The sequence below is a fragment of the Engraulis encrasicolus genome, chromosome 12, assembly GCF_034702125.1.
Source record: "Engraulis encrasicolus isolate BLACKSEA-1 chromosome 12, IST_EnEncr_1.0, whole genome shotgun sequence".
Lineage (NCBI taxonomy): Eukaryota > Metazoa > Chordata > Actinopteri > Clupeiformes > Engraulidae > Engraulis > Engraulis encrasicolus.
In genome coordinates this window covers 41,014,519-41,040,786 of record NC_085868.1, presented here as the reverse complement: position 1 = coordinate 41,040,786, position 26,268 = coordinate 41,014,519, and the positions used below count along the sequence as shown (strand labels likewise).

The 26,268-nt window shown below is 45.6% G+C and overlaps 1 protein-coding gene across 1 annotated transcript in view; it reads right to left on the bottom strand.

Moving 5' to 3' along the window:
• Positions 1–26,268, bottom strand: part of cplane1 (ciliogenesis and planar polarity effector 1) — a 59,646-nt gene extending 33,378 nt beyond the window's left edge. The window contains exons 1-31 of the mRNA XM_063211907.1: positions 25,970–26,268; positions 25,477–25,612; positions 24,988–25,107; positions 24,435–24,670; positions 23,888–23,994; positions 23,253–23,409; positions 22,525–22,628; positions 21,833–22,015; positions 20,444–20,690; positions 19,587–19,739; positions 18,234–18,982; positions 17,735–17,928; positions 17,328–17,408; positions 14,418–14,594; positions 12,827–12,994; positions 12,318–12,546; positions 10,825–10,958; positions 10,071–10,288; positions 9,506–9,670; positions 8,783–8,915; positions 8,514–8,623; positions 7,963–8,109; positions 7,179–7,299; positions 5,639–5,963; positions 4,082–5,024; positions 3,609–3,910; positions 2,440–2,573; positions 1,986–2,062; positions 1,705–1,766; positions 1,298–1,360; positions 275–515 (exon numbers count right to left, since the gene is read on the bottom strand). Of these exons, the coding sequence (XP_063067977.1) occupies positions 275–515; positions 1,298–1,360; positions 1,705–1,766; positions 1,986–2,062; positions 2,440–2,573; positions 3,609–3,910; positions 4,082–5,024; positions 5,639–5,963; positions 7,179–7,299; positions 7,963–8,109; positions 8,514–8,623; positions 8,783–8,915; positions 9,506–9,670; positions 10,071–10,288; positions 10,825–10,958; positions 12,318–12,546; positions 12,827–12,994; positions 14,418–14,594; positions 17,328–17,408; positions 17,735–17,928; positions 18,234–18,982; positions 19,587–19,739; positions 20,444–20,690; positions 21,833–22,015; positions 22,525–22,628; positions 23,253–23,409; positions 23,888–23,994; positions 24,435–24,670; positions 24,988–25,107; positions 25,477–25,612; positions 25,970–26,050 (6,297 nt within the window). The 5' untranslated portion in view covers positions 26,051–26,268. The remainder of the gene's footprint in view (positions 1–274; positions 516–1,297; positions 1,361–1,704; positions 1,767–1,985; positions 2,063–2,439; positions 2,574–3,608; positions 3,911–4,081; positions 5,025–5,638; positions 5,964–7,178; positions 7,300–7,962; positions 8,110–8,513; positions 8,624–8,782; positions 8,916–9,505; positions 9,671–10,070; positions 10,289–10,824; positions 10,959–12,317; positions 12,547–12,826; positions 12,995–14,417; positions 14,595–17,327; positions 17,409–17,734; positions 17,929–18,233; positions 18,983–19,586; positions 19,740–20,443; positions 20,691–21,832; positions 22,016–22,524; positions 22,629–23,252; positions 23,410–23,887; positions 23,995–24,434; positions 24,671–24,987; positions 25,108–25,476; positions 25,613–25,969) is intronic.

Below are 26,268 nucleotides of genomic sequence, written 5' to 3'. Positions count from 1 at the left end.
CAACTACATCATAACAACAATGTTATGACAGCACCAATAGCCGTAAGTAACATATTAAGACATAGCCATTACAATTTTGGTGACAGTAAGGTTCTGTGCTGAGGAGTTAAGATTGCAATCCAAGACAGGGCCAGTGACAAGGCCTGTCAAAGTGCCTTTTATGGCGTAGTGGTGTGTTACCATTGGATTGAGAATAATACAATTTAAGGAGTGCGAGCTTCAGTCTTCCTGAATTTGTATTGCTTTTTAACTCCATAATCAATACCATTTTTACCTGAACCAGACGGAAGAGCTCGTCCTGTACCAGCTGTGTGACAGGGTTAGGGTTGGCGTTGGTGGTGTCCGTTTCTTGAGCAGGAGCAGGGTTTGTGCCGGGCATGGCCTGGTGTGTGCTCCCTGGTGGCACACTGCTTCTCTGTGGGGCCACTGATGCTGCTGATGGTGGGTTTTCCCCAGTGAGGATACGCTCTGCCTGCTCTGCTGCAGCTGCTGCTGGGTCTTCGCAGATGAGTTGGCTGGGGGTGGAGCAGCAATATGAGTAGGCAGTAATAGACAAAACAAGCATGTGACGATCAAGCTCTTTACTGGGGAATGTAGGGCATAGTAGGCAGGAGCTTCTGGCTTGTGGTGGTTGGTAGTACCTGTGACTGACATGTTTGTCTTGGTCTCGTCAGTGTTCCTTTTTCAAACTAAACACTCTTTGTATGAAATGTGCTACGTGAATGCAAAGTACTGCTATGGGCATCATTATTAGCAACATTAGCATAATAATTTAGATATAACTGAACAGAGAGAAACAGGAAATCTAAACTAGTGATAAGTAAACCTAGAATCAAAATGAACACTTCAGTCCCACATTGCTCATCACCGCTTTCAAAATGAAGAGAGGACAGACAGGCAGGCAGGCAGATGATGATGAAGGATTAGCTTGGGAGATCCCATGCTGCTTGGCACAATCGTTCCGATCTGAAAGGCAGCATGGATTCTATCCCTCAGCGAGGGGACCAGATCTTGGGCTCCAATCAGAGAGCAGGGAGGGGTGGAAAGCTGATGACTGCAGTTTCTTTGAATAGATAAAACTGACACTATTGGCTATGGACTACGTATATGCCAAACCGTACATTTGTAACGGCCAATAAATGGCCTACGAGAAATTGCATAGGTAGCCTCCCGACTATCTCACTTGGTGAGATCGTTTGGTGTTAACCAGGCAAGTGAAAGATGATGGTCAGCATTGCAATAAGGATAAAAGTGCATATGGAAGCTATTCGTTCTTACTGGTGTACAAAAGACTCACATGTCCAGTGTGTTGCTGGCCTCTGGTATTGCTCTGCCATTTGACTGACACTCCTCTGCAGCCCTGTAAACAGACACAACCCCTGTTACCCAGGGTGCACTTGGGCACACCTACGTCTCTCAGTCACAACACAAGAGAGCCGGCAGGCGCCAGGAGCGTGGTGGTAACCTTGGCAACAGTGTGTACTCCACTGATGACAACACTGGCGAGGGAACTGTTTACGTCCTGCTCACCATGACAACAGGCAAGCTGTCAGTTGTCGGCCCAGCTTTATATATTTCATGACAGAGCAGCAAAATATTACGACAAAAGGATAACAAAGGACAAAAGGATAGCAAAGGTTTCTAGTTAAATTTCACTCTTCTCAAGTTTTGCAGGTCCTTTCTTTGCAGTTCAAGAGTACTTACTGAGTGATAGCAGCTGGTCTTTCTGGGCTGTCTGCGCAGACCAAGTCAGCAAGGCTTAAAGCCTGTATTTGAAAGAAGTAATAAATATATATAAATAAAAAATAAAAGTCACGATTGCCAGATTAAACTGTACTTCATTGTAACTGTAACTGTACTTCACTATACACACATAACAAATTGTGATATTTATAATACAGGCAAATTAAAAACTGTGTTTTATATTAAAAGTTGTGAACAAGCCGCTGCTAGAGTGTTATCGACATGAGAAGGAATGTGAATACCGGTCCACTCTGCCCTGTGGACAAGGGGGATGGGCTCTGCGCTGCTGGGGATTCCAATTCATCCACAAAGCTATTCTCTGATGGAAAAAAAACGAGGAGAAGAGGAGATATCATTTATCAGTTCCATCATGCATTCTCCAAACTGGGTTTAGCAATGCCTTCTGATTGAAGGCTGTGCTGGTATGTAGGTTCCAAAAAGTAATCCAAGGCTGAAACACCGGTAATTTAATGCCACACAAGCAAACTTGCTTGTCATGACTGATAACATTAAACAGGACACAGACTGCAAACATTTCTGATTAACATCAAATCCAGATATTTTACAATGCAAGAAAGTCAGCTCTATCATTGTCAGTCAGCTACAACAGACGTGTATTAAGAAAGCAAAGGATTAACAAAGGATAAGAGGTGCAAAATGAAGTTCTTTGCTTTTAGAGAAAGACTAGCCCCTCACCATCAGATGAGTAGCGGTGGTCATCAGGCATGTCGCCATCTTGCGTGGGAGGCCTGAGCTCCTCCTCAAGGCTGTCAGCCCCAGAGGCCCCAGAGGCCTCGCTCTCAGACGCCACATCCAGCAACTCACACAACCTGTGCAACAACAACAACACCAGCTCACACCATGCACAGTAGAATACAGCATCCCCATAGATTGTATATAACTAAGGTTATATAAGAAGGATTTATTTGCAAAACGGTGTATCTCCATTTGGTAGAATGTTGGGGAAATTGACATTTTGTATTGGGCATTCCATTGCATTGCATTACAAAATTCATTTTCTATAGGTTTTAAAAGTATGTTCCCAAAATATATGAATGGCAAGAATTCACACAGAGGTGATAGGACCTCTGAACAGTCATTTCCAATAATAAAATGCAGAAGTCAAAAATGGTGGATACACCGTTTTGCAACGAAAGCCTATGAGCATCGCACATCACCCACACCCAACATGACATCTCCTGTCCTCAGTGCTCTTCTCTTCGAAAACGGTTTCCTTTCTTATATAACAAATAAACTGGCCCTGCTCATCTCCATAACTTCGTTATGTCTGCGTACTCCGTATTCTCCCGACACTTTGCATGTTTTTGATGATAGATAGATAGATAGATAGATAGATAGATAGATAGATAGATAGATAGATAGATAGATAGATAGATAGATAGATAGATAGATAGATAGATAGAGATAGCCTTTATTGCCCCCAAATGGAAATTCGTTGTGCTCTTTTGTGAGTCACTGTAATGTACTGTAATGATGTACTCAGTATTTTTCTTAAAGAAGAAAATCCGCACTCACAAGCTACGTCTCATTACTTATTTATGATTTACCACCATGTCCATAAGCAAACGCGTTTTGGCTATCAAGCCTTCATCGTACCACGCACTGATGAGGGCTTGATAGCCGAAACGCGTTTGCTTATGGACATGGTGGTGAATCATAAATAAATAAGGAGACGTAGCTTGTGAGTGCAGATTTTTCTTCTTTAAGTTGATACCTTTTATCGCGCACCCAAAGACATTCATTTTTTCCAAGAAGTTGAGCGCGTCCTCTGACAAAACTCAGTATTTTTCCCCACAACAGTATGTTTTCAGTTCACTGTAGGTAGGCTATTCTAATATACTCACTCCAAGGCCTGTGGCTGCTGAGGGTCCATGTCTAGCAGGGCGATGGGCGTCGCTACTGAGCCTGGGTAGCCCGTGTCCACACTGCTCTCCCTCTCTCTCTCTCTGGCCCGGTACCGCTCTCTCTCCTCGTTCTCTCTCTCCTGCTTCTCTCTCTCCTCATTCTCTCTCTCCTGCTTCTCTCTCTCCTGCTTCTCTCTCTCCTCTCTCTTTTGTCTCTCCTCCTCCTCCTGCTGCTCCTTCCTCTCCCCAGAGCAGGAGGGTGGGTGAAGCACGGGGGCCACAGTCAGCTCCACCGCAGGGACCTGCAACACGCACGCACGCACACACGCATACACATACGCACACACACATACACACACACGCACACGCACACACACATCACAATATGGTCTCACTATTTCAGATTTCATCATAGGTCAGTAATATGCATTGCTGCAAGGCCAATGTAAGAGCAGCCCTATGTAAAATCTCACCCTCATGTGTGTCTTGCCCTCAGCCAGGAGGGCGGCGCTGTAGCGTCTCTCCAGCAGCAGGAGAGAGGTGAGGACGGCAGGAGCCGAGGCCTTGGCCCTGATAGCCGGCCCCATCGCACCTCCTCCTCCTCCTCCTCCCGCACCTCCTCTCTGCTCCTCCATCCTCCGCAGGAGCACCCTCCGGTCGGCCCAGCGGGACATCCACTCCAGCAGCCTGCCCAGCGTGGGGAAACGAGACTCCAGCTTGGGGTCCAGCTCCTGCTGCAGCTCCAGGGAGGGAGAGGCCGTGGCCAGGGCTTTGTGCCTAGAGACGATGCTCGGAGACGGGCTGAGCTCCAGAGTCACCCCACCCATGGATGATGGATGGTGGTGGTGTTTGCTTCCCCACAGTCCTGATGAGGGGGAGGTGGAGAGCCAGGGTTGGGTGGGGAGAGAGGGGCGATATGTGGAGGTGGTGGTGGTGGATGGAGGTCGCTCAGGGGAGGTGTCCGTCTGCTGGCTGTGGTGTAGGAAGCTTCGTCCTGCCTGGAAGACGGGCAGCTGTGGAGCAGCGCCGTCCCCCCCATGTTGGCCACTCGGCCTGGCGGCTGCGCTCTTCCGCACGTCCCTCTGTCGTCGCTTCAGGGTGGTCAGCACGTCGAAGCCCAGCGAGTGCAGCTCTCGCTCCCGCAGCCGCGCCCAGAAGCAGCCAATCAGGGGCAGCTCGGCCGGCTCGTCGCTCGGCCCCCCTCGGCCAATGGCGCGCTCCAGCAGGTAGCTGAGGAAGAGCTCCAGGAAGGCCAGGTACTCCTCGTCCCCCAGCTCGAACTCCCAGCTGCCTACCGCGGGGGTGGGCACTCTGCTGCTGCTGCTCCTGCTGCTATTAGATTTCTGGTGGGAGGAGGAGGGCCTCTGTTTCTTTGCCTCTGGTCCTGATGAGTTCTGTGCCTTTGGCTTCAAGGTACTGCAGTCAAAGATAAAGGGTCATTTACATTTACATTTACTTACTGTACATCAGTAGAAAATATTGCAAAGCAATGGTTCTTTGGTTATGTGTAGGCAGTGTATTGTGTTAGCCTACTATGACCAATTGTGTAAACTCTGAGAAGATTCTTTTTTTTTTTAAAGTATTTTTTGGGGGCTTTTCAGCCTTTATTGTTTTTTGTGAGACAGGATAATGAAGGGGAGACAGGAAGTGAGCTGGGAGAGAGAGATGGGGAAGGCCCGGCAAAGGACTCAGACCGGGATTCGAACCTGTGTCGTCCGAGTGGTAAACGTGTGCCCTACCATATCAGCCACGGTAGGGCCAAGAAAATTCTTTATGTATCGTGCAAGGTTGAAAGAATGTGCAGAATGTGTGGAATCTTTGAGGTTTTTTTGAGAGTTTTTGTGGAATCTTTTAAGTGCCATTGAGCAAGGTGCTTAAACCCACACTGCTCCAGGGACTGTAACCTTTCAATACCCTGTACTTAAAATAAGTAGTTGCTTTGGATAAAAGCATCCGCTAAGTGTACTGTCATGTAATAGTAATATATTGTCTGTTATCTTTCTGTCGTGTGTACCCATGCAATAGCTCACCTGTGCAGTGGCCCAGCCTGCAGGTCTGGCGAGAGGGCCTGGGGAGTGGCAGCGTCTGTGTTGCTGGTCAGAGTGGCTCCCGTGGTCTCTGTCAGGGAGCTGAGACTGGCTGCCAGCGAGAGGCGATCGGGGGCGGAGGGGATGTCCGATCGCGCCTCTCCCCCTCCTCCTCCTCCTCCCTCCTCGTCCCTCTCCCAGAGGTAGTGCTGCACCCGTGTCATGTGCTTGGCTGCGCGGGCCAGGAACTTGGCACGCTGCTTTTCACACTTCTTCAGGAGCGACGACATCTCCTGCTGTGTCTCTGTATCTGTGCTTGATTGAGTATCTGAAGGAAGAGAGGAGGGATTTAAAGTGATACTTTCCCATTTTTGGAAATAAGCTTATTTCACACCTTCCCTGGAGTTAAATAATATGGTTTTACCGTTCTCCTGAACTTTCAACCGTTTTCTAGTTATGACAGTGCAATGACATTTTGCCTCCAAGCTAACAGTTAACATTGAGTCCTATGAGACCAGTTAGCCGTGAGCTGGTCTCATAGGACTCAATGTTAACTGCTAGCATGGAGGTAACATTTGCACGGACATACCCAGAGAACAGTTGAAAGTATTGGAGAACAGTAAAACCCTATTATTTAACTCAAGGGGAGGTGTACAATAAGATTATTTCCAAAAATGGAACAGTATCACTTTAAGAGATTATCCAAATGAAGTACAGAAGTGACTGACAAAAATCTCTACAGTAAAGACCTACGTATATTCCATTTATTAACACATAGCGGCTGACAGCCTTTTGAATGTTCAGTACATCAACATTATGTCAAGACAGTAACTTCCAAGTACCAAATGTCTTTTTTAAGCAAACTATGGTACAGTGCCATCCAACAAGTTCAAGTCCACATGTCCACACTAACTCGGTCGGTGTCGGTCGGGGTAGTATGCAAACCCTTCCTCTCGAATGATCAACCTTGGTGCTTCTACCACTTTATCGATTTAGGGCAGGGATGTCAAACTCAGGCCCAGGGGCCAAATCTGGCCTGCAGAGTCATTTTATTTGGACCGCAAGATCATTTCAAATATGCAATACAGTTGACCCAGAGCCACATCTACCATTGATGAATAGTGTAACAAGGCTTGGACATGAAATTTGGTGTGTCGCAGGAATATGAGTGGACCCAAGGCAATGAAGAAACATGAGTGGGCCCAAGCCACAGTCACATGCAACAGAATATATGCAAGCACATTTGAGCTACCATATGATGGGAGAGAGTGTAAGTAAAATTCATGCATGCACAATTTTTGTTCACTTTTTAAAATAAATACTGAGGTCGGCCTGCAACTTTGTTCCAGATTTTGGTTTTGGCCCTCAGTCAATTTGAGTTTGACACTCCTGATCTAGTGGCGCTATGACAGGTAGGGAAGAAAAATCCGCACTCACAAACTGCGTCTCATTATTTATTTATATTACCACCATGTCCAAAAAGCAAACGCGTTTCGGCTATCAAGCCTTCATCAGTGCATGGTACGTCAGGTAGACTACTCACCATGTGTCTGCACGACAGGACCAGATCTGAGTGTGTTCAGTAGGGTGGTGTACTTCTCCCTCAGAGCTACCCGAACTGACTGCTCCTCTTCAGGGAAGGCCTTCACCAGGATCTCTGCAACCTGCAGTGCGCACATGACCACATATTTACAACCCAATTACTTACTTGTTTGTTTCTATTGTTAGGAGAGGATGAATTGGCATGATTGTGGCTTAGATGTGAATATTGTTTGATTCAAACTACAAATAAGAAAACCAAAAAGGTTCTCAGACCTTAATCAAAATGCCTTTTGACTGTGAAAAAATAGACCGGAGAAGGAAAGCCTATTCATAGCAGCCCAAGCCCCTTTTCAATGGGGTAAATGGGGTACTTGCATACTGTTGGCGTGGTATGAAGGGTAGTTGGTAACTAGTATCTTCCATGGGATTATTACTGTACACCCGTCTCCAAAAGAGTTGTCGCCTATCCATCTGTTTGGAATAACAGCTAATAACCTGACTTTCAATGAATCACTTGGCTTCAGAAGTCACTCATATGAAAGCTACAACCCTCCCGAATGAAAATGTATGTACAAAAATACATTTCATGCACCAAAGAAAGATTGACCCTTTATTATACACAGACATGGCAGATTTTTAAAGTTTTGTCGCCTATCGAACATAATGTGAAAATGAGCAGAAGCCAAGTGATTAATTGAAAGTCAAGTTATTAGCTGTTATTCCAAACAGATGGATAGGCGACAACTCTTTTGGAGACGGGTGTATGTGTGGTAGTCCATAGTTACCATGTGTGTGGGTGGCAGCTGTGCCAGCAGACTGAGCAGCAGGTCCTGTAAGGTCTCCTCCACACACAGGAAGTGAGAGAAGGGCAGCAGCCGACACGCCCAGCGCACCGCCTCCTCACACAGACCAGGGTCTATACACGGGCCCGTCTACACACACACATGCACACACACACACACACACACACACACACACACACACACACAAACACACACACACACACACACAGACACAAACAAACACAGACAGACATTCACACGCATACACACACAGACACAAACAGACACACACACACAACACACAACATGGTACACACACACACACACACACACACCACACACACACACACACACACACACACACACACACACACACACACACACACACACACACACACACACACACACACACACACACACACACACACACATAAATAAATGATCATCAGCAATCACATAAACCAAGTGAAGGCAAGCAAACAAAAAAATCTGCACAAATTAGTTCTGTATGGAAACGTGTATGAATTTGTATAAACTCAACATTGTCATCTTACCTCTGCATCTCTGCTCTGGTTCCTGGCTGCCTGATACTTCCGGCATGCCAGGGTGAGCTGGTCACGCACATGAAGCATCCAGAGCAGCGCACACAGCTCCCTGAAGCATGCTGGGAGAAATGGACAGAAGGAAATATTCTGGCATGAGTCTTCATATTATAAAAACGTGTCTGCTGAGAAAAGGTATGCCACCAGTAGCATTCAAAACAATATCTACTATTTCTGATGGAAAAAGTGATGATTAAGATTTTTTATGAATGGGTATTTACTTAATATGTGCACTATGATGGGGTCCATGCGACCGTGTCGAGCAGCCTCCCTCTTGAAGAAGCCAGACTGAAATAGAAACCTCTTCAAGCCCTCTGGCAATAAGGCATCTTGCAATACAGAGAGTTTACGAATCTAAAAACAAAGACAAACAACAAAAATAAATTAACGCACGCACGCACACACCAAGACCAAAAGAACACACACTCAAGTTAGAGCCATCACTTGCACACAGCATACCCAGCTACTCTGCTGGAGTCACCAAACTGTATGTCTGTCTAGATGATTTTGTGTTGGTACATTGACTGTATGTAGGGGAAGTATTCCATGATTTGTCTGTATACAACTGAAGTGACTGTATTTGCGACTGTCGGCCTGCGTTCTTACCGGACTCTGAACTTTTTCTGCACATGACCATGTTAACCGGATGAACCTGCTGACGGCCACGTTGTCGTCACAGTTCGCGGAGAAAAAACAAGTATTTTGCGGTTTGCATTGCGAAGACATTTTCCAGTTTGTGAACGTTAAGATCTGTGGCATGAACGTGACGGCTGGTTGGCGATTAGGTGCAAGAACGGTCACCGGCACGGTTTTAAGTCGGCCTGAATGCGCCAATACAGAGACTACAGAGATATCTGTATATGCCACACATACATACATGTACTTAACTGATTATTTTGAATAGATATATTCTATTGATCCTGAGGGATTGTTTCTGAAGTTACCTTCCTGTAGTTCTTGTGGCAGCGCTGCAGGCGGCGTATGTACCACTGAGCGGCGGGCAGGGCACAGCGGGCCGCTCGCATCAGCAGCAGAACCTTACGCACCACCGCAGACACGCGCAGACGACACGCACGCTCCGCATGCAGACCCACACCCACACTGTGATCCTGTCAATTGGCACACATGGAAAACACGTGAAAATCGCACGCGCGCGCACACACACACACACACACACACACACACACACACACACACACACACACACACACACACACACACCAGGAAAGGAAACAGGAGACATTTAGAAAATACCAAACATTTTAATACAGCAGTGATTATTTCATGGGATATTGTACTACCATTATATTGAAATCAGCTGTTGTTGTTTTGTAGTAGTTTGTCAATACGAGAGTATCCTTTGCACAACTGTACACAAACTCAGCATATCCATGACTAGTATGTACTTTAGGGCATAAAGATGGATAAATACAAAGCACTTTATGGAACCCAAGCCATGTATGAAATTAAGCCTCAAAGAGGCACAAATAGCCAATAAAAAAGAAGCACCTGTGCGGTGGGAGAGGGCTGAGGGCAGTAGAGGGGCGGGGCTGGCAGATAGAGGCCCGTGGGGACCAATGGCATCAGCTCTGAAGACATCTCCTTGGCAACCGCCAGCAGCTGGCCAATAGGATGAGAGAGGACGTCCACCTTGGCCATGACGGACGCCTTCAAGAGCTCCTGAGCACACAGACACAGCTGCTCCTCGTCTGCCTCCTCCACTGGCTCTGAGGGAGGGAGGGAGAAAGAGAGAGAGAGAGAGAGAGAGAGAGAGAGAGAGGGAGGAAAGAGACAGGCAGATAGAGAATAACATTGGAGGAATGACAAAGACAGGGGAACACGTTATAAAATCAAATATGATCCTCAACCCACCTCATTACCAAATACAGGGGTGATAGTGGAAAAAACGACGACGACAAGATACTGCATAGTGACGTAACGTAGTCCTATTTTGACACATTATTCAAACATTTAATAGCCTATATGACCATAATTCAAGCTTGATAGTAGAAGAAAACCGTACCTGTACTTTCTGAGATAAGAATAATCTAATGGCTAATTATTATCAATGTTTTTATTTTTGCAAACTCTGTCAAGCCTGAAATCAGGCATGGAGCCTGAATACTATCAGCCCTGCAAATAGCATTTCTTTCACCACTTGTGGTTGTAGGAGCAGTAGAGACAAAGAGTAATACAATACAAAAAGTGTTTGTTTTTTTCTACATAACTCGTATAATGGAGGATGTGCTTAGTGTGTACGCACCACTCAGGTGCCTGTGGGAGTCCCTGTCCTGTGCAGCTCCAGGGGCCAAGGGGCCCAACAGCGCCTCCAGCTGGGCCTGGAAGATGGAGCAGGGCTGCAGCTCAGCAGGCAGATGGAGCTCCTTCCAGCGCAGACTACACACACACACACACACACACACACACACACACACACACACACACACACACACACACACACACACACACACACACACACACACACACACACAGGGGTGGGCGATATGGCAAAAATATCTTATCACGATTTTTTAACATAACATCTTGATTCCGATTTTTTTATCACAATCTTCCATCGAAAAAATAAAAACAATAAAAACATCTTTCATATACTTGCAATTTGTGGTTTGCCGTTAATACAATGTAAACACACTGATGACACTCTAAAAGTGCACAATTGGAATACAATCATGTAAAGAAAAGTGAAGACAACAACACAAGTAAGTAAACATCACTCTGATACTGATAGTAAACATTCTCACTGCAAGACGATCTAAACGATTTCTCGACTTTGGCAGATTCGAGAAGGATCTTGTACCCGATATCACAATTCACGATTTAATATCGTCATACCGCCTACACACACACACGCACACATACGGTTTAGTACTTTTATTTGGATCACCACCACACAGGGAAGGATTACAGATCCAAACATTAATGGAAATATTCTGCAGATTGGCAAGTATGATGAAAATCAGAATAATAAGTCCATTAGTCTCTATGGATAGATGTGACATCTCCGTCTCCAAATGGACAGGCTTCCTATTATTGCAGAAATTGAACAAAATTTGGCCAGTGCCTTTGCACTCTTTGTGCACACACACACACACACACACACACACACACACACACACACACACACACACACACACACACACACACACACACACACACACACACACACACACACACACACACACACACACACACCTTTATTTGGATTGACAGACCTTTATCATAGCACAAGCCACATTTCATAGGAGTTTTACACAAAACTAAGAGAATCTGCTAACTGAGTGTCCTATGGATACATGTGGTACCTAGGTCATTTTTGTTGTTTAAAGAGTCCCCAGATGTGTAGGCCACGCACACATACATTTGAAGCACATGGCCCAAACTACCAAAGATGAATGCTATAGTTTCACAGGAGTAGCCACAGTTATTTAGTGCATTGCAAAATGGTTGGTATTTGCGTGTAATTCCATAATTAATAAAGAAAACCGCACACCGATGAACTCCCATTTAAGCCATTTTTAATGCATGACGTTTCGGTCCACCCTGGCCCTTCCTCAGACTGACTCAGAATGTCTGAGGAAGGGCCAGGTTGGCCTGAAACGTCACGCATTTATTAAATGGGAGTTCATCGGTGTGCGGTTTTCTTCATTTACTTTTTTTTGAACCGGCACCCGAAACCAGTCACTGGATGTGCGTGTTTTCTGATTGTGGCATTTGTGTGTAGTGTACACACAGTACCTGTTGAGCTGCTGGTCGTCAGTGCAGTAGCTGCTGTACGCCAGGCCGAGAGCGGCGGCCGTGGTCCAGTCCCCTAGCCGCGACGTCAGCCACACAGCCTCCGGCAGCAGCCCGCCAATCAGCAGCAACTCCAGGGCGTATCCCACAGTCCACTGCTCCGACAGCTGCTGCGAACGCACGGCGGCCGAGACTTTCTGCTGCGACAGGGCCACCACGCGAGGGCCTGTGGCTGAGAGATAACGGGATCAATCCAATTAATTTCTATCTCTGTTCATCATGAACTTGTTGACCCTTTTAATTTTGATTGCATCTGTTTCCATGTGTATGTGTGTGTGTCTTTATGTTTATGTGTGTGTGGGTGTGTATGATTATGCGTTTATGCATCTGTGTGTGTGTGTGTGTGTGTGTGTGTGTGTGTGTGTGTGTGTGTGTGTGTGTGTGTGTGTGTGTGTGTGTGTGTGTGTGTGTGTGTGTGTGTGTGTGAGTCACCATCTACCAAACACACTCACCCTGAGGGAAGTGTAGTGGGTCCAGCAGGTCCACACAGTGTGCAGGCCTGATGGCGAGGGGCTGGTTGGCAAAGTAGGCCGCCATGAACCGGCCCAGGCTCTGCACTACGGCACACGCTGCCTCACGATGCGCTCTCACCGCAGGCCACCCTCCACACACACACTCATCTAGATAGGGGCAGGATACAGGCAGGAACAATGAACTTCAGCAAAACCAATGACTTTTTAAACAAAACTTATGATAATGTTTATAGAATCAATCGTTTCAGTGATCCCCCAACTTATAACAAGGTGAAAGGCACATCAGAGTATATACAGGTAGTCTGGAAAATCACATGTTGCTTTGCACTATCAGTACTATCTGTTTAGTTCGTTTAGTTTAGTTTATTTAGTTTAGTTCAACAGGGACCATGCACAATACACATTGATTACAGAAGTAAAAAGATGGCTTGTGCCAGATTATAGCTATATAGCTAATTTCCATCTGCAGTCCCTGGACAGGTAAAACAAATATTAAAATACAATAACATAGACAAGATATAAACAAGTAAGCACATCCATAGGCCATAGGTCAAACACACACACACACACACACACACACACACACACACACACACACACACACACACACACACACACACACACACACACACACACACACACACACACACACACACTAAAATGGCATACAGTGTGAGTCATATTTTTAAAAAACATATGATTAATGTTGACAAGACTGGTTGGTTAATATCCATTTTTTCACACCCCTTGAGAAGGCCTGATAATCAGTAATACTTTTTAGGTTACTGGGTAGACTATTCCATGTTTTGGTTGCCCTGAAGGAGAAGGCTGACTGAGCAAAAGCAGTTCGTCGGATTGGGAGACTACAATCACCCCTAATGGTGGATCTTGATGTTCTGCTCATCAATTCAGAGCAGGGTTGAACAAATGTTCTTAGGGGTGGGGGTGCTGCATTGTGAATAATCTGAAAGACAGCATGGATACTACTCTCAGAGAGGGTTCCAGATCATGGTCTCTGTCTCTCTCCAACCAGAGAGCAGGGAGGCATGGAAAGGCGATGACTGCCGTTTGTTTGAATAGATACAACTGACACGATTGACTCTGTGGCTACCTTTGCCAAATGATAAGCATTCGTAATGCCCAATAAACAGCTGTTGTCAATCGTAAACCACACACCTCCTACAGGATTTACAGTAGGCAGGTCTCCAGACATTATCTCCCTTGTGATTAGGTCTGGTGATAACAAGGCAGCTATACAGGTACAACTCAATGGAACACAGTTTTGCTTTTAGATCAAATCTGAAGCAACTTTTTCCAACCGTAACATAATATTTCCAAAAATAATTTCACCATAGCTCGTAATATTGTACCAGCGTCAAAAGCACTTTTGACTTAACTTGGTTCACATTTTATTTAGGACTACCTTTCGAAGCACCCAAGGGCGCTTTTGACGCAGAGGGTCAAAAGGATTTTTTTTGTTTACTTGGTTCAAATTTTCCTTAGGACTACCTTTCTAAGCACCCAAGAGCGCTTCATAAGCAAAGACAACAGAAACAGAAGGTAACCGTACCTGGAGTCTCTGCGTTCTGCCCCGGTTCCTGGAGCAGTCTGTGGGCCATGTGGTCTGCCAGAGCCTGGGCCTCCCTCAGCTGGTAGTGCTGCAGGTGGCTGTAGAGCAGGGCCAGGCCGTAACGCGTCTGCAGGTAGCAGCTACGAGGACCAGCGGACAGGGTGCCTGTGGCCCATGCTGTGGGTTGGATGGAAGGTATGGGTTTATGATGGGGCCAGTGAAATGGACACAGTATGTAGTAGTGTGTGGACAAGGAAGGTGAATAGTAGCCGGCTACACTGACTGCCAGCAAAAAAAAAAATCCTGGATTCTAAATTTAGCTTGACTATAAAATTTGCGATTTCCAATGACATGTTAAAGGGATGGTTTGGTGTGAAATTAAAATGTTCCTATCAAATGGTCGTGGCATATCATGCATATAGTGAGGAGTGTTTCTGGGATAGATCATGCCATTTCCAAGTTAGTTTTAGTGAAAAAACGCAGCCAATGCAAATGAATGGGGCCAACCTGAAAGGTCAAAGTAATCACTTGTTTTTTAGCACTAAACAAGCTCAAAAACACTCCATACTCCAGACAGATCATGACAAAGGTCTTATCCATCAAACCAAGGCACAGACAAGTGTACAGGCCTACACAGTCTTTCACTACCGAATGTTGCTTGAAACCTTACCAGTAACTCTTCAGAGTCGGTCAAAGAAGGACTCCAACAGGTGGTGGATGAAAAATGGATCAGGAATATGTTACTTGTTGCCAGTGGCAGTCCTGCAATGAGTTCACTTTGGCCCCATTAATTTGCGTTGACTGCATTTTTTTTACTAAAACTTCAAAATTAGCTGACTTCGAAATGCCATGATCTATCCCAGAATCGTTCCTCGCTATGTACATGATGTGCTATGACCATTTGATGGTCAAATTTTAATTTTACACCATCTCTCTCGTTTCCAAACAAATTATGGTTGGATCTTGATCTAAGAATACGCTTTACACGCGTTTATACTAAAGCAAGGTCCCTTTATTTCAGACTGTGATGATAATGCAAGATAAACCAGATGCCAACACAACAGGCGACTGTGCTGTCACAGAGCTAGAACTGAAAGACTGAGAAAGAGCTTTTTTCCTCATGCCATTTGCTTACTGAATTCCTCCTAATTACTTTGATTGAACACACACACACACACACACACACACACACACACACACACACACACACACACACACACACACACACCTTTTATTATTATTAGGGCCCGAGCACCGAAGTGCAAGGGCCACGCGGTGGCCCTTCGCCCTCTCGGTGCGAAGCCCTATTGTTTTCCTAAGGATTATTATTATTATTATTATTCTCCCTTGGTATTTAGCCACGTTGGGCCATTTTTCGGGTACTTCCGGTGCTCGTACACTTACGCCACTTGGTACACAAATCGGAGATAGCCACCGCTACTCAGGCACCGAATATCAACCCCTGATGAAACACGGGGACGACGCCACGCCCCCAAACGCGTTTAGGGGTGGGGCCAACATATACTTTGAGCTAGAGACTCGGGAGTTTTTTTAAAATGTGTATCTCACTAAGGCGCATAATAAAGTCCGATACAACGATATGGCCACGCCCAACAGGAAGTGAGATATTTGGACTTTTTTGGCATTTTTTGGCATTTTTTGGCATTTTTTTCAGACTTTAACGTACTTGTCCTACACCGTACATCGTATTGACTTCATATTCGGTGGACATGAGGTCCTGGCATTGACGATGATATATTGCAAAGGAATTTTTGATATCTCATAATTTTACAAGATGGCGGCTCAATGAATTTAGGCATCTAAATCGGGTACTTCCGGTGGTCGGACACTTACGCCACTTGGTACACCAATCGGATCAACCCCTGGTGGCACACGGGAACGAGGCCACGCCCCCAAAAGCGTTTAGGGGCGGGGCCAACATGTACTTTGAGCTAGAGACTTGGGATTTTTTTAAAATGTGAATCTCACTAAGGCGCATACTAAAGTCCATACAACGATATGGCCACGCCCAACAGGAAGTGAGATATTTTGACTTAACAGGAAGTTGGCCATCATTTCAGTTTGGAGTGTTTTGTAACGGTGCAAATGCACACATGTATGCATATAATGAAATCTAAGTTTTGTATATGCCTGAAATTGAGGCCACGCCCCCAAATAAGTTTATGGGCGGGGCCAACATCAACTTTGAGCTACAGACTCGGGAGTTTTTTTAAGTTGTGTATCTCACTAAGGCCAACAATAAAGTCCATACAACGATATGGCCACGCCCAACAGGAAGTGAGATATTTTGACTTTTTTGGCATTTTAAAACAGGAAGTTGGCCACAATATCAGTTTGGAGTGTTTTAAAACAGTGCAAATGCACACATATATGCACATAATGAATACTAACTCTTCTATAAGCCTGAAATGTATATAAGGCCACCATGTGGTAGCCTAAGGAACTGCAGGAAGAGTGTAATTCTTCAATATCTTGGGAGCTGAACGTCGTACAGACTCCATTTTTGTTTTAGGGGTTCATATCAACACGCTAATCGTGACAATGCTAATGTTAATTTTGACTGCTAATTCATGCTAATTAGTTTTTCTTCAATATCTCGTGAACCGAACGTCGTACAGACTCCATTTTTTTGTAGGGGGGACATAGCATCATGCTAGGTGGCATGCCCCGGCCCTGCAACGTAGGTGCGAGGGCCCGTCATCGCCGCTTGCGGCTTTAATTATTATTATTATTTCTTCTTCACCCTTCTTCTGCACACTTGTTTTGCAACGGCCATGCATTTCATTACAAGTGACACGAAAGTGTCTCTATGTACATGACAAATAAATATCCTTGAATCCTTGAATCCTTGAATCCTTGAACATGACCCATTTGCGCATCAGTGCTCACCTCTGTCTTTTTCAGCCAACAGCTCTGCCCACCAACACTCAGTGCTTTGGGTATAGTCCCCCTGGAGGAAGAGCTCCTCACCTGAGAGGACACACACACACACACACACACACACACACACACACACACACACACACACACACACACACACACACACACACACACACACGCAGGCGTGCACACGCGCATGCACACACACACACACACACACGCACGCACACACACACACGCACACACACAGACACACACGCACGCGTGCACACGCGCACGCACACGCACACACACACACACACACACGCACACACAAACACACACACTTTAAATCATACACAACACAACAACATATAGTAATGACCCAAACACCACACGGATAAAACCCATAGACCTAAAGCAATCCTTCGGTTCACCTTCGGTGCAGTGTAGAGCGGGGTCTTCAGCCAGGCTGACCCCAGCCCTCTGCAGCTGGGCCTGAATGAGGCACAGGGTGGCCTGCACCTCCTGCTCCTCTTTGCTGGGAGGGCTCTGGGGGTCAGACTGAGACTGCAGCATAGACTGGTACCGGAGAGCCTGCTTGTAAAGGTCTTGCCAAAGCGTGCCCAATCTACTCAAAATAAAAAGAATATCTCAAGTCAAATCTTATAATGTAGAGTATGTCACAATTTCTCACACATTGCACGCTTGAAGGCATTTGCTGAACATCCTCGCCGGCATATCCACTGTCAAATGTTCCTACTGCACCATGAGAATTCTACCAACAGTCTAGAACTCGACTGTTTGGCAAAATATTTTACAATTCCGCAAATATACCAAAATGTTCCCTCTGCAATATTCTCAGATTGTGCTGTTGGATCAAAGTAATTCCCATTCTTGTTGTACAAACTGATGTTGCAAACAATGCTCACTCACCGTGTTGAAGGCCTCTGTGGACAGGGATGGACTGACCCTGTATCAGTGGTTCCCCCTTGCAGCTCTTGTAGCATCGGGGTGCAGTAGCTATCTGACAGCGGTCCATCCTGGGCTAGAGGTAGAGGTCGTGGGAGCTGTGCGTATGCATCGTCCATGGTGCGCCCCGCCGTCTGCAGTAGGCCCGAGGCTGCGGCTAGTTTGTGGGAGGAGAGCGTGGAGTCCGTTGAGGCTGACAGGATCAGCTGGGTGAAACTCCCACTGAGCTCCACCACCACAGACACGCCGCTCCCTCCTCCAACCTCCGAAGACCCGTCCCAGGGCAGGAAGGACAGCAGCGTCCGGTAGAGGTTGCCCACCCGGCGTACCCAGCTGCCCTTCCCTTTACTCTTCCCCTTCCTCTTACCCACGGCTCCATCTCCAAACTGCAACAGCAGGGCCAGCCTGGAGGCACACTGCACCGCATACTTCAGCATCCGCGGCCTCTGCTCCACGCGGCGGCCCCCCAGACCGAGCATCAGAGTCCAGGCCAGGAGCAGGTTCCTCTGGGCCCCGTCCAGCCGGGAGTGCAGGGGCTGCTGCTGCTGCTGCTGGGAGCCCTGGCCCTGGGAGGGTCTGGGGATGGTTCCTCCGAGGAGGTCTGGCTGGGCGTGCAGGGTGTCGAACATGGAGGCCAGTTCCAGGCTGCCTCGGTCCTCCCGGCGCAACCCGGAATACTGCCCGTCTGTGGGGCAGTCGTCTTCAGCATCAGCCTGTGGACACACACACACACAGTTTAGTACTTTTATTTGGATCGCAGCCCATTAAAAGTTACACTGATCCAAATACTGATGGAAATCACAGCAGAGTTGTAGAGGGATGATCATGCAGTTAATCAGTCCAATTTTGTCTATGGGTAACTATGACATCTCCGTCTCCAGATGGACAAACTGCCTATGATGGCAGAGATTGAACAATATTTTGCCAGTCTTTTTGCTGTTGTTTTGCATAAACAAATGCATAAACAAATCAAACACATATTTTCACTTCCTACATTCATTCTCTATAATCCACTACCTTGTTTATGTCATGTCTATACTCAGATATTGTCATCATTACATGTTCATAGATAGTCACATGGAAAAGGTTTCTTCATAGTTGAGACAGAAAACGGTAAAACACTGGAGCAGCTTGAATGGTGGGTGGATACAGTATGGATACAGGACTATACAGTATCAGTAATCTTGAAGAGGCTGTGAAATATCTTCAGGCTCGTCTAAGATTCCCAGACCCAAGCGCGAGCTCACAAAGTTTAACGAAGATGCACAAAGCATGAAGGGTCTGCGTGAGAGCCAGGCCAGAATAGGTGCTTCTAACCTGGGCTTTCTCGTAGGCCTCCTGCAGGTCCTCCAAGGTGCCATCGTCTTGGCAGCAGAGAGGCAGGCTGGGCACGGGAGTCACTCTGTCCCTCAGGGCCTGCAGACTGGACATGAACTTCAGACTGGACAGGGACTCCAGATGGGCCTGGGGCTAAATCATACATACAACATATACAACAGAACACACACTTTTAACCCAGACTAAGGTCTAAGGCTAAGGCACCAGCAAAAAATGCCTGCTGAATGTAATATTATTTTCTAGTTTCCTTACGTTAATTGCTTTGCTTTATATTTTTAGCTCTTTTCTTTGATTTATTAACTGATATATCATTTGGACACTTGAGGGCAGCGGGCACAGGTACACCTGTATATAGGTGGGAGGTGGTGATCTGTGTAGGCCCCTGGGTGATGGGAATATGTTTTTTTTTACTATGCCAGAAAGACCATGCTTGTTTGCTCTCACTGGAATAAAGAACAAATCATCTTCAACCTAAGAAATCTGCCAGGATATTGGACTTTGTCTTTTGCCTGTGTACATTACAGTACCTGCCCACGGTGCCTGAATTGTTTGTGTTATGAAGTGCATGTACTGTACGCAGATACTGCATGTGTAAATGGGTGCTTTGTGCAGTATGTCTTTTGTGTCTCACCATATCATGTGAACTCTACCAGTGCATTTAAGGACATCGGTCGCAGGTATTTACAAGTGTACCGGTACATGAAAATGCTAAAACGTGTGTCTCAGAGGGCGTATGTGTGTATGTACGTACATGTGTGTGTGTAAGTCCATTCGCGTGTGTTGTAACTTGCGTGCAAATATGTGCAGTGCACGTTCATACTGTATGTTCTCCACACCTGTGTGTGCATGAGGAGGGTGCGTGCCTGCTCCAGCCCCTGAGCCGTGTCCCACAGCAGCCTGCTGACGAGGGACGTAGGGGTGGGCATGCTGGGCACCCGCAGCAGGGTGGCATTGTAGCCGTCGGACAGGAGGAGCAGGGGCGTACGCGGGTGCCAGGTGACCGAGTAGCGCTGTCTGAACATGTCCCGCACGGACACGCTGGAGCTGGATACGTTACCATCACCTCCAGCTGGGACTGGAGGCCTGTGTAGAGTTGAACAGAAGTCATTTTTTAGCACTGGATTGTTAGTGGTGTACCGGTAATAACGGATGTATACATATTTTATACAACTACATACAATATAATCAACTACAGTGGTGCTCATATGTTTACATACCCCAGCAGAATATACGCTTTCTTGGCGATTTCTCACAAAATATGAAGGATTACACAAAAACCTTTTTTCACTCATTGCTAGTGACTGGCTTAAGATATTTATTAGCACTCTTCTGTGTTTACTCTTTCAAAAGCATGATCACAACCCAAGCTACCCACATGACCCTGTTCAAAAGTTTACATACCCTGGTTTCTGATGCTGAATATGGCCCTGTTTAACATCAGGGACCGCTCTAAATTGTTTGTGGTAGTTGTGGATAAGGCTCTTAATGTTCTCAGATGACAAAACAGCACATTCTTCCTGGCAGAATGGTTGTTTCCTATAATATTTTTGGGTGTCTTGCTGGAACCTCACATTTGAGGTTTCCCCTGAATGGCTCAATGATGTTGAGATCAGGAGAGTGAGACGGTCGCTCAAAAACTTCATTTTATTCTTTCTGAAGCTAATGATGGGTTGATTTGGCTTTCTGTGTTGAAGCATTTAGGTAGTTTGGGTTGTGATCATGCTTTTGAAAGAGTAAACACAGAAGATTGCTAGTGACTGGCTTAAGACATTTATTAACAATGAGTGAAAAAAAAGGTTTTGTGGAATCCTTAGTATTTTGTGAGAAATCGCAGAGAAAGCGTATATTCTGCTGGGGTATGTAAACATATGAGCACCACTGTATATACAACTGCCGCTACAGTTCTTCAAGTTTACTAGGGTAATTGAAAAATACGTAAAATGTCATCTGGGTGTTTTCAACATTGTGGTTTATTGTGGTAGATTTTAGAATTTCAAAAGTAGTGTACGTGATGCGCGCACATCCAGTAAAACAGGTGCTGGATCAAACAAACAAAAAGGAAATCGGCACACTGTTACTGCTCACCTATTTATTGAACACAACGTTTCGACCTCAGGTGGTCTTCGTCAGGTGCACCTATACGCCTGACGAAGACCGCCAGAGGTCAAAACGTTGTGTTCAATAAATAGGTGAGCAGTAACAGTGTGAAGATTTTAGAATTTCACCTGTAGGTGATGAGAGGGTGGATAGGCAGGAAGTGAGCTGCAGCAAAGTCGACGTCACATCCTGTGGTGGACAAGGTGACGAGTTCCCCAAGCCGCACGAGCATGAGCAGAGAGCCGCGCTTCAGCACACAGGCCAGGAAGAGAGAGTCTGGAGACCAGCACACACTGGCCACCCAATACGACCTGCAGGGCAAACACCATGAGCAATCAAAAAACATTACAGTATGGGAGAATGGACATGCTCACAGTCATGTGCATGTGCACGCACGCAAACACACGCAAACACACACAATTTCAAAGTATCTTTTTTCACAATGGCCGAGAGGTCCAGCACACCTTGGTGGTATATTTGCAGGTGCAATATTTAAAAATAAATAAAAAATAAATCTTTTGAAGAAAAATTTATAAGAAAAAGCTTTTCAAGGAAGTACGCTCCACTACAGATTGCTTAAAGAAGGTCCTCAGGTACGAGCAACTAATTAGTAAATTTGTTTGAAAGAAAAGCCAAGATGCTGAAGGTGGTTTAGGACAAAACGTCTGTCTAGTTTGTCATGCTTTCCTGATAAAATGTATAAATAAAATGTTTAAATGCAGGAATTATAGTCGAGAGTGCGGCTATTCTCTACAGCTTCACATTGTTTCCTATGGAGACGTTGTATAGTGGCAGGTATTGGCTACTGGAAAACACCTACCGGATATACTTGGCAGGGATGTTGAGGTTTTTGCTGCCACAGCGCCCTAGTCCAGCCGACACGCATACAAAGTTCTGAGTGCTGACAAACATCACCTGAGTCACCTTTGGAAACAAAAAATCAGATAATAACATTTCCGCTCCTGGTTCACAGAGATTAGTAGGTGTTATCAAGGTGAGATACGCAACTGCAAACAATTGCAAAAGTTGATGACGCCAAATGATACAATAGTGGATATACATTAAAAATATACAGCATTACACAGAGAGGTCAAAGTCCTTCATAGCTGTAATTTGAGTTTGCATATTCATCTATATACTACACACACTAAACAACATAAACAAACACAAACCTAACAGAGATTTGTACGCAGTCTCAAAATTCGTGCCAGCAAATATTATTGCTCATTTACATTACATTACATTACACTTAGCTGATGTTTTTATTCAAAGTGACTTACACTTTTTTAAGTAGAGGGTATTGGTTGCAGTCCCTGGAGCAGTGTGGGGTTAGGTGCCTTGCTCAAGGGCACCTCAGCCATGGAGTGTGGTGGGGAGTGGTAAGGGTGGGATTTGAACCTGCAATCCTCTGATCTAAAGCCCATCTCCTTAACCACTAGGCCACGGCTGCCCCACCACTAGGCCACAGCTAGCCCATTTCTCAAGAAAGTGGGCGTCGCAAATACATTAAAAACAAACACCCTGATCACGTCACATGGACAGACTTACCCTGGGGTCCTTCTGGTTGATGACGGTGGCCAGCAGCAGGCCATCCGGGGAGAGCGATGCCACTAGTGCCCCCCTGGACTTGACTGGGCTGCAGGGGGAGGGCAGCTGGCCCAGGGGGTACGTCCTGGACACCCACAGCACAGAGTACCCAACAGGACTGGGAAATCAAAAGCACAATGTCTCGTTATGGAGCTACCGCTAAATAAAACCAAATCACATTCGATCGATGACGGATAACCTGATACATAAGTAAGTAAAGATAGAATTCAGTTCACATATTCACTCCAGTCATGCACTACAAAAAGTTGGTTCTAGTAAGGTATACAACTTTTTTTCTGGCAGGAGCTTGAAATCAAAAGGCAATTAATGTGGAAGTGATGTGGAAAAGTAAATTACAGATTCTAAATTCTAAAACCCAAGTTGCTCATAAATGAGAGATGTACTGCTGTATCAACATTTGGTGACAATATTCAAAGCATCAGTAAACTGCAAGTTAGCCAAAATGCCATCAATGGTGAAACCATGCACGAGCAGCCCGGGTGCCTAATAAAGACAATAACTTTACTTTGGTTATTGACGTATATGGTCACAAAATAATACAAAATAAATAAAAGGCATAAGTAAATGTCAATTACCTAAGCGTTCTTTCCACTCCCTCCTCCCACTGCAGCTTGAGGAAGACGATAGTGAGCTGCTCTCTAACGTAGAACACAAACACAGCCAGGCAGGCGTCTCCAATGACCTGGCCAAGGAAACATATCAGAGGCAAAAAATCAGCGTCTTTGAATACCATGAAAAGCACTATACAAAAGGGATGTTTCATGAATCATTTATTATTAAAGTCAGACACATCTATGCACATTACCTAACTTACTGGGTTGCTACAGTGAGAAGACAGAACATTTTACATCTGCAATTTGTCTTTTCAAGAATAAGTCAAGGCGTGAGGACTGAGTGAGACACTTATGAGTACCATTGTATTTGATAAGACAGCTTTGAATAAACATGTGGACTAAGTGTGAAGTAATAATGTAATAACAGACCTAATGAGGTCACTGACTGGGGGTGGGGGGGTCAAGCTAGGTTTATCGCAAAAGTGGTATGGACATGTCCCCACCATCCACACCTAAAATTACGCCCATGGTGGCCAGATCCTTACCGCTGCCACGTCAGGTTGCTTACCTGGCTCCTGATGAACTGACTGTGGCAGGATGCCTCCTTGTCAGCAGCAGAGGGGAAGGTGACATGCGAGGGGGCCTGGACCTGGCTCCAGTGGCCCCTGACCATGGGGCCCCCCCGCACTGTGCTGAGCTCCAGAGGAGCCGTACACTCCCACAGCAGCACCTGCCCCCACATGGACACCAGGAGCACACGCTGCCCATCTCCGGACACCTGCAGGGACAGCGGGGCTCCACTCTCTACACAGATGTGTGCATAGGGGGCAAACACACACACACACACACACACACACATTGGAAAATGTTTTGCTTTTAATTAAAAAGGACAAACACAGAGGCATGCACACATGCGCACACATACCTTACACACACAGGATGTTTTTGTGTCTTGAAGCACCAATACCTTTATCTTTGATAAATTGTTCAATTTGATATCCAAAGTTTTAATTTGCTATAAATAAAACCAGACAAGGCGATTCATGTTTCAGAACAGATTACGTGCAATGTGTGAGTGTGCACACACAAGCCCCGCACACACACGCAAACACCCACTGTACCTTTAGCTGCAGCCAGTTGATGGATGAATTGTGGCGTAGGGGAGTTCGTCTTGAATAAGTCAGTGTCTTTATTCCAAAGAAACAGGTCTCCAGAGGCAAGAAGCCCAGCCAACCACACACCTGACAGAGTAGACAGGACACATGAGGTTAGATTTATTTAGACAAATGATGGCGTATACAAACCAATACCAGTGTTTGCCGTAGCATTTTTGTGTTAGTCACAGTGGTGAGCTTTTTTTGTACATTTTCATGTGGAATATTATATTAAAACCCCTAAAAGTACATTTTTTTTGGTGAAGCAACAAATTACATACATCATCATTACCTTGTCAGGGAACCTATTCAAGGTGGTAAGTGCTTGTTGTCAAGGTAGTTGCTTTAACAATAAAGTGCTGGGGGAAACCCACAATAAAGTCTGATTTTTTTGGACTGTCTAAGTCAGATGTACTGTATGTCAGTTGCAGGTTGTTGTTGGAGGTGATTCAATACCGTTTGAAGAGCTGGCCATTGCCACCACGTTAGGCATCAGTGACTGCAGCTTGGAATTCCTCTTCTTCAAACGCCCTGTCCTCATATTGACCTCGCAGATGCGCTTGTCATCTAGGAGGAAGACAGCCTCTTTCTCCTGCAGGGAAGCAATGTCGGCAAAACATGTCTGTGAAGATTCTCATTCATCCAGGTCATGTTAGTTACACAAATAAGTTAGGTCGTTAAGCGACTGGACCCGACTCCAAAAAAATAAGGCGAGTTGAAGTCAACTTAAGTCCTTTGAATGTAGTCAACCAGTTACTTCAATTCTGCTAACTAAGTTTAGACAAAGTAATAGTGACAAAGCAAGTGGCCACCTTAAAACCAAGAAGAAGAAGAAGAAGAAGAAGAAGAAGAAGAAGAAGAAGAAGAAGAAGAAGAAGAAGAAGAAGAAGAAGAAGAACAACAACAACAACAACAACAACAACAACAACAACGCCAGGGAGGCCAATACCTTTCCAAGCCAGGAGAAGCGAGGCCATGGTTTTTTCCCCTTGATGGAGGATGAGAGCAGTACTTCCAGCTTCAGTTCCATGATGTGTTACTGTGAAGGTCCACACTTCACTCTCCCATTTCTATCCTTTTATACTTTCCATCCAGCACAGCAGCCCTTGTAGCTGTTTACCAAGGACAGCTTTCCAGTCTCGCGTTTGTTTTCTTCTGTTATGTCCATGAATGGCAGCATAGGGAATCCTAGGGCAGGGCGAAGTTCACGTTTGCCTCGTTACCGTTAGGTAATACCTTATGCATTGC